The sequence below is a fragment of the Sesamum indicum genome, linkage group LG6 (genome assembly GCF_000512975.1).
Source record: "Sesamum indicum cultivar Zhongzhi No. 13 linkage group LG6, S_indicum_v1.0, whole genome shotgun sequence".
In the NCBI taxonomy this organism is placed as follows: Eukaryota; Viridiplantae; Streptophyta; class Magnoliopsida; order Lamiales; family Pedaliaceae; genus Sesamum; species Sesamum indicum.
The window spans coordinates 9,184,150-9,193,212 of NC_026150.1; the positions used below are offsets into that span (position 1 = coordinate 9,184,150).

At 38.2% G+C, this 9,063-nt stretch overlaps 2 protein-coding genes across 2 annotated transcripts in view; both read right to left on the minus strand.

Moving 5' to 3' along the window:
* LOC105164252 (subtilisin-like protease SBT1.2) lies at positions 1,052–3,535 on the minus strand. The gene has a single exon (XM_020694483.1). It carries the CDS (start codon positions 3,509–3,511, stop codon positions 1,262–1,264), a length of 2,250 nt encoding a protein of 749 aa, XP_020550142.1. The 5' UTR covers positions 3,512–3,535; the 3' UTR covers positions 1,052–1,261.
* The window catches only part of LOC110012112 (subtilisin-like protease SBT1.7), a 2,791-nt gene continuing 955 nt past the window's right edge, over positions 7,228–9,063 (minus strand). Inside the window, 3 exon segments of the mRNA XM_020694368.1 lie at positions 7,228–7,544; positions 7,699–9,060; positions 9,062–9,063. The exon segment at positions 9,062–9,063 is cut by the window's right edge and continues 955 nt beyond it. Of these exon segments, the coding sequence (XP_020550027.1) occupies positions 7,740–9,060; positions 9,062–9,063 (1,323 nt within the window). The 3' untranslated portion in view covers positions 7,228–7,544; positions 7,699–7,739.

Sequence of the window (9,063 nt, forward strand, 5' to 3'; positions counted from 1 at the left end):
GTTAGGACATCCCGTCAAGATGGCCTGACGCATGTCCCATCATTTGGGGCGGCACTTGCCTCTTTAGTTTATCATATTTGACAGGAGCGTAATCTACGAATCTTCCAGAATATTTTGTGGGAGTCGCGAGTTATAGTTGAGTTAGTCATTAAGCAAGTGCAACAGAAACTATTGATGCATTACACTCCTGTCTCTTTAGAAATTGTTTCTGTCTTTCGTATTTGGAAGATTGCTTGGTAGGATTGTTGTTTCTAGTTGTGCTATTTAGATGATGGGCCGTTTATATTTATGAAATTTACTTTCAACAAAGAAAAAAACAAAAAACTAGAAAAAAAGAAAGGGATGTAGTCTTCTTTCTAGATGCAGAACAATTAAGTTCAACCTTCACTGAACTTTTCCAATATGTTTTCTTCAAGACTTTTGGCATTCTAGAATCTGGATTACATTTTCTGGCAGAATTATTGTGTTGATCTAGCAAAAATTAAGAAAAAATCAAACGACGGAGTCGTTCTCGATCGTCAAGAATCGGATTTCTTATTACAATTTTTAGCTATTGCATCTTTTATTCTATTTTACGTATCATACATATCAAGTGTATGAAATCGTTTTTTTGAATAAAATTGATGACGTAACTTATATACACGAAACACTTTATTATCTGAGGAAGAGAAAATAGGCCCAACTTGAATTGGATTCACAGCACTAAGTAGAACAACACGAAGTTTGGCGATTAAACGGACACATCAAAAACACCGGTGAAAAAGAGTTTGGGATGCAAGATAGAAAATTATTCCCTGAAATTAAAAGTTTGCATGTCTTGTTCACTAATTATTAAACATGGTTTTATATTAAAATCAATTAACACGAAATTATTTTTTTAATCCTTTGAATTTATTCAATATTAATTTTAATTCTGTATGTATGATCTTTATAAATTTAGTCCTTCAATTTACGAAATTGATGAAATTTAGTCATTTGACCACCGAAAATTCAAGTTTTGTCCAGAATGCGTGACATGGCAAAACCCTGTTGGGCATTTTTTGGGGGGGTTTTTAATAAACACAAACATATGTTTAAAGCACATTTGTTTGAAGCAGTCAATGTAATTCATTAACGCATGCAATTGCAATCTTCAGAGAAAGACAGTGACTTGATTTCTTTGTCATCATGCTTCACAAAGAATGCATCATGGACACATCAATCTCTGGGTTTTTTTTTTCTCTTTCTACAAATCACGTTTTGCTTCGTCTGCATATGCAGCTCAGATGAGTTTCACTGATATGACACTCCTGACAGTGTGTTTTGTGGAAACCCACAGCAAATACCCTTGAGAAAATGTATTGGAAATGTTACTGCTGCGGCTGAATGTCACAGAATATGTTGCTTTCTCTCCCACCCTTGTGAAAGACAGCTTCGCAGGCTGGACACTGATGCTTACTCCTTGCGGTTCAACAATCTTTACTGTATAGTATGACACTGCCTCACCAACGTTAGTCACTGTCCTAGTGAAAGTTTGAGATGATCCAAGTGTAGCGGAAAACGAGGGGTAGTTTAGCTGTCCTTCAGGGATTTTCGATGTGCAATGGACTGATTTATGTGCGATTATCCCGACTTGTTCGTCTGTATATCCCAGGCCACACAGGTAAGGAATGTAGTCGTCTGCTGCGATGTCGTAAACTAGTCCAGGATCATTAGCCTTTGACGGGTTAACATGGCCGGCCCCTGTTGCAAAAATGTCTGCTGGAGTTAGTCTTTCATCGACGATTGATGTGCCTTTAATGTTAACGAGATCAGCTGTAGTCATAATAGCTGATTTTATGGCTGCCGGGGACCAGTAGGGGTGGGCGCTCTTGAGCAAAGCTGCCACGCCACTGAGGTGAGGGCACGACATGGATGTGCCTGACTCGACGTTAAATGTCAGTTTCGAGTTTGTGGATCCGTCCAGGGGAAAGGGCCATGCAGCTATGATGTTCACGCCTGGACCAATGATGTCTGGTTTCAGAATCCCTGGAGTCGCCAAGCTTGGACCTCTTGAGGAGAATGAAGCAACAATGGGGGCTAATGGATCTCCAATTACTGTCCCCTTGAACAAGATTGTGGCCGTTGGAGACGTTGTTGAGTTTATATAGGCTTTGATCTTCAGTCCAGAAGAATAGGCCACATGCGTGGCAGGAAGAACGTGAGCATCAGCAGACGTGCTGAAGCCATCGGACTGTTGGTTGGCCAGTATCATGGCTGCACCACCGGCATTTTTCACTTCTCGGCCTTTATCCAATCTTGCTATTCCTCCTCCCCTGTCGCACAATACTACCTTTCCTTTGACATCAACGCCAGACAAGGATCCATTAGCGCAGAATGCAGAATCTTGTTTCCCATTAGAACCAGCGTAAACAAGAGGCAATAGCGTTGGAGGGAAGTCCTTGGGCTGGAACACAGATTCACCATCAAATTCTTGGCCATCTCCAAGTTTTGCCGTGGCTCTGATGCTTCGGTCAATAGTGCTCGCTCCAACTGTGAGAATCCAGGGGGCCTCATTGGATATCGTCTGCTGAGAAGGGCCAGAGTTTCCTCCTGCACAACTTACAAATATTCCTTTCTGAGCAGCTGCAAATGATCCTACGGCTAAATTGTCGTTGTAAAATGGAGTTGACTCCTCCCCAAGGGATATAGAGAGTACATCCACACCGTCCTCAACAGCAGCATCAAGGCCAGCTAATATGTCACTTTCAGGGCAGTCTGGTCCAAAGCAGACTTTGTATATTGCCAAGTGAGCTTGAGGTGCAATCCCAACTGCCGTGCCATATGCATTTCCAAGAGCACTAGCATTTTGGACAAATCCACCTGCAGCTGTGCTAGCCGTGTGCGTTCCATGTCCATCGTCATCAAGTGGCGTCTCCGCCTCTAAACTTGAGGCATTTGCTGCTAAATTAAACGATCTTGCACCAATAAGTTTGTTGTTACACTCCGTTGCCTTAAATTCACACTTTCCCTTCCATTTAGCCGGTGGAGGCGGCATATCTTCACCACTAAATGAAGGATGACTGGGGAAAATCCCAGTGTCAAGCACTCCAACAATAACTCCCTTACCATAATTGGATTTTTTCCAGAATCCCATTTCTTGGTGCAATCCAAGAAAATTGGGAGAATGGGTTGTCAACGGACGGTACATCCTCTCTAGACGTGCCGAAATGAAACCATCCTTCTCCTTCATGGCCTCAACTTCTTCAGCAGTCAGCCTTGCTGAGAAGCCACTGATCACATTTCGGTATGAGTAAAGTAATGGTTGACGATCAGCAGACGAAACTGCAGTTCTAACAGGCAGGAAAGACTGGTGGTAGCTCTTCATGTCGTCAAGTTGAACTTCCAAACGGCCCTCCGGCTTCTTCACGTGCACAATGTATGTTTCCAAGTTGCCTTTTTCGACAGTAGGACGAAGTTCATCAGCAAGGGCTAGCGTACAAAAGAGAGAAAAAACGGCAATAAGAGCGTAGAATAATTTAGGCAGAGCCATGACAATAACTAGCTAAGACCGTGGCTTGTGTGCTTGTTTAACTTGTTAAGTTCAAATATTTATAGCCTTGTGCGGAGAAGAAACGGCCGGCCGTACATCTTTCAGACACGCTTATTTATAGAAATATGATTTTTCATTATGGCTAACTATTATAATTAAATATGAAAATCATAACTAAATATTAATTACTCACGACCACGTAACATCTATTGTCGTTATTTCTCCATTCAAAGCCAAATCATTAGTATAACTCAAGCCTCCAGCAAGTGTTTTTGCATAGTCATGACAAACATTGATCAACAATTGTTGATTTTTAAGTTTTCGAATCAATTTTGTCGGACTGTAAGTATAAAATATTAATTTTTTCTAATTTTTAAATCGTAATTATTTATAATATAGAAAATAATTTATTATTGATTTATTAGTAGAATAATTTGTAAAATGATGGTATATGCTCCTCAGGCGGCAAGGGAATATAAGCTAATGGATGTGAAGGAAAGTGACGAGTATATGCTAACAAAGATAGGGAAGAAGTGTTGAATTTCAAATTCTGATGCTTGTACAGTATAATATCTTGCTATCTGCCAACAGTCCTCTATCAGTATAATCAGTCTCCCAACACCATATATATATATATACTGAAAATAGTTTGGATAATTAATAAATATATCACAATTTGTCCACAATAATATAACAAGAACTGGTAGCTGATTAATTGCAGCACGAGCTTAAAAGATATAGTGCGTGTCTTTATTGCAAAATGCTGTTGCATCTTGTATAATTTAATATATCCAGATTATGTTATTTATATTGTTCCAAATAAAATTCTTATTGATATTGGTATATATCCCATATCGACTATAAACCAGAAATTTTAAATGATTTAAAAGTTTCAATGATCCTTTCCTAGTGAAATTTAGGAGATATATATCCTTTCGTGATGGTTAATTATTAAAAGCGAGAATTCTTAATTATGATTGTAAAACGGCTATTAGCTCTTGTTTCTATGAGAAAGGACTAAAATATTAACCAAAGTTAAAGATTGAGGCAAATATTGATTAACTGTGATCAAAATTTAATTTATATAAAGTATAAATTCTTTTTAAGCTCTTGTTTCTATGAGAAAGGACTAAAATATTAACCAAAGTTAAAGATTGAGGCAAATATTGATTAACTGTGATGAAAATTTAATTTATATAAAGTATAAATTCTTTTTAAGCTTTATTCATTTATAATATAGGGAATAATTCTTTTTTTTTTTTTTGTCGTGAGAATAAACTGTGAGCCCTGTATGAAGCCTTGTGTAACGGGGCAGCAATCGCATTGTACAACGTATCATTCCCCTCGTCTATATAAACAAGGTCATTTGTCTTTTTCAAGCCTGGTTAAAAAAAATTTTCTAATGCACCCGTGTCACACATTGATATCAAGCCTACTTGTGTGTTGCAATCTCGCTTTAAGTTATGATTTGAAAAGAATGCGTGTCAAGTGTGCCATTAATGTGTGATACGAAAATGTGATAGAAAATATGCGCTTTCAAATTAGGGGTGTAAACGAGCCGGCTCACAAGCTTTCGAACACAAATATTTGGGCTTGAACTCGGCTCATGAAGGAGCTCAAGCTCAAGTATACTCAAGTCGAGCTCTTATCAAGTCGGCTCACGAGAGGTTCAACTCATCTTGCATCCTTAGTTCAAATCTCTCATTTGAAACTAATGACGTTATAAGTCGGAGTATTTTTTTAAAGATAAATAAAATTTAAATAATCTATATATTTGAAAATGAATTTGTAACGAGAGATTCGGTTTATTAAAGAAATGCCAAAAACCATTTGAAAGGTTCCACATCGGAATGATGACAATTGGGAGTTGTTTTCACAAAATATTAAAAATGTCCATATGGGTTGCAAAAGGTTTTTATCACGGACATATATATATGCTAATAGACAGGGTCGAATGCCCTGATTGAGTGTCACACGTATACTTCTTTTGTTTTTCGGGTCTAAACTATATATTATAATTACTATTTGTAAAGGATTATAATTACAATTTGTAAAGGAAGAAAAAAAAAAAAAAGATAAACTAAAGGTACGCATCATAAAGTTTGACATAATTATAAGGTAAAATTGCAAAATTGTCCCGTAAGTATAGGGGGTCGCAAAATTGGAACCGTAACTACAAGATTGACAATTTTAGTCTTGTAAGTATTGATTTTTTTGGCAATTTTGATCAGAAGGATCAAAATTGCCCAAAAACGGGGCGGAGAGATTTGAGACTTAGGGTTCCGACGTCCAAAATGTCATTAGCCACGCAAGCTACTAGGTGTTTAAGTTGCGCACATGGACGTCGGAACCCTGAGCCCCAAATCTCTCCGCCAAAAAATCAATACTTACAGGACTAAAATTGCCAGTCCTGTAGTTACGGTCGCAATTTTGTCACCCCCTATACTTACGGGACCAATTTTACTATTTTGTCTTATTATAATTACTCCCTTATTATTTTAAAATTATGAATATCATCCCTCAAACAAAAAATAATTATTTAATCCTTAAATGGTGAGGTGGAAATTACTAATTTACTCTTATTAAATATGTTTTGTTGCCCCTACTTTTCTTCAATTTAAATTACAAAAAATAAAGTAAAATTATTTGAGTATCTGATTTTAGATACCTAACTTTAACGGGTACCCAATTTTATCAACTAATGAGTAACATAATATACTACCCAATATGCTATCATATTTAACTGCATTTAGTTTCACTAGTTCTTAATTAAGTTGTTTGTTATTATTTTGAATTTATCTCAATTTTGTAATTAACTTATATTGGTCCACCTTTTGAACAAAATCAAGAACGTATTTTTGGTTTCAATGATGGTAAATTTGCATAATCAAAATTTTGTTTTATCCACTAAAAGCTCATGAAACTATTAATAAATTAATTTAGTAATATATTCTTATAATATCGATGCAGAATATATATGAATTGCTCGAACAACATATAGAGAAATATATTTATTTTTTTAATATTATATCAATTCAACTAATATATCAATATACTAAGGCAACCTTTATTTTGGCAATTAGTCATGATATCATGGTTAATCACCCTTTATTTTTTGTTTATTTTATTTTTCGTCAATCCGTGAAAATGCCTCAAGTCCGATACATAATGTGATTTTCCCATGATATGAATCAAGACTCGGATAGGTATTCAGTTGTCACCATGACCCACCAGATGATGATAGAAATTTACGTACCGAAAATGTCCTCATGTTCTTATGCAATTTACTAGATTTGTCCCCACTTTTCAATTGATTCTCTCAGCAACTTTAGACATAACTTGACATGTTAGTCAACTTCTTGAAATTTGAAATTGCTTTGGCAACATTCTTCCTACCATCTTCTATAGAACGGTGCATGTCCTCTCCAATGACTACTCTCCGTGCGAATTCACTTCAGGTAGTATCGCCCACTAGCCAATCGATTTGAGGAGAGTTGAAGATGAGTTCAAGAATGGAAGGAGATGTCTTTGGCTAATGAAGGAGGAAGATTAACATGTTTGACATTTTTGGCAAAGGGTAAAAATGACTTTTCCATCTTTATCATGGTGACAATACCTCAAAGAAAACATCACATACGCTGATAAATACCTAATTCATATTTGTAATACTATGAAGTAAACTTTGTACAAGTCAATAAACAATCTTGTTATCACAATTTTAATTACAACTTAGTACTTTTCATTTTAATCACATCACCCAAAGTAAAGATGGCCTAAAAACAATAAATAATAAATTACAATAACTGTCCACTCAATCAGTACATCTATATGATTATAAACAAATTATAATGATTTACGTAAAGTGAAATAAATACTCACCGGTCTCATAAAACTCGAACCCATGACAACGAACTTAGTCACGAGACCTCATAGTATGTAGAGGACAGTGTTTTGACCAGATGACTGTTAAAATTTAGGCTAGCTGGTCTGAGGACACTCAGGTTCTCTCCTTGCTTTCCAGATCAAAACAATTCTGATTTAATCCCACATGACTATCAGTTAAAGATTATGGCAAGAAAATAAATAATCAGATCACTCTTTATTTTCTACATTTATCAAAGCATAGATGAATTCAGCAAACACTATAAATCATGAAATCATGCATCGAAAAAAATCAGGTAATTAACCTTTGTGATTGTCATTCTACCTCTTCTCTTCCAACCACTCATCAAACTAGTTTCACAGAAATCGGACTTCTAACGGCGCGCAACCAGCGCGGGGCCAAGCGCCAGACTACAGCTCCTTCAACAAAAGTGGCATTGGCAGGGGTAGCAGACTTGCTAAAGCTTATCTCATATGTTAGCTTTTGGTTCACCTCACTGAAAGAAAGTGTAGCAGGTGTCACAGCTACATCAACACCCTGAGCCGAGTCGAGCTCAATCTCCACCATATATGTTGAGTTTGCCTCGCCTACGTTTGTCACTGTCCTCGTGTACGTTTTCTTGTCGGCCCCAAGTTCGACAGAAAATGAAGGGTAGTTGAGCTGTGCCTCGGGTATGCTTGTTACATTCGAGCATGTTACGGGATGTTGCACGATGATTTCAATTTCGTTGTTACTGTAGCCTAAGCCGCACAAATAAGGGATGTAGTCTTCGGGCTGTAGGTCGTAAATAAGCCCTGGATCGTTTGCACTTGGTGGGTTCACATGGCCGGCTCCTAAGGCAAATATATCAGCAGGCAAGTATCTTTCATCGAGAATGGCGCCACCGTGGAGGTTCCACTGAGTGGCGGTGGTCATGATGGCAGACTTGATAGCGGCAGGGGACCAATCAGGGTGCGCACTTTTGAGCAGTGCCGCAATGCCACTGAGGTGAGGGCATGACATTGAAGTCCCCGAAACCACATTAAAGGTTGCATTTTCGTTTGTGTAGTTGTCCACGGATACTGGCCATGCGGCTAAAATGCTCAAGCCGGGGCCTATGATATCAGGTTTCAGGATGCCTGGACTGGCCAAACTTGGTCCTCTTGAGGAGAATGATGTAACCATTGGAGCCAATGGGTTGCCTATAACAGTGCCTCGGAATATGATGGTTGCTGTAGGGGTTGAGGTCGAGTTTATATATGCTCTGATACTCTCTCCTGCAGCATAACTCACATGAGTTGCTGGAAGCACATGAGGATCAGCAATGGTGCTATATCCATCTGGCTCGGCGTTCATCAGAATCATGCCAGCCCCACCAGCATCCTTCACCGTTTGACCTTTGGCAATTCGGGCTATCCCACCTCCTCTCTGGCAAAGCACAATTTTCCCTTTAACATCGATGTTGTCCAACGAGCCAGGTCCACACATTGCCGCGGTTTCGTTACCGCCGGCACCAGCATCAACCAAAGGGAAGTATTTGTCAGATGGAAAGTCACTGGGCTGGAAAAGCGACTCGCCATCATATTCATCTGTGTTTCCTAATGCAGCTGTAGCTGCTATGTTTCTGTCAATAGTGCTAGCGCCGACTGTCAGAATCCAGGGGGCTTCATTGGACAATGAAGCACTAAAC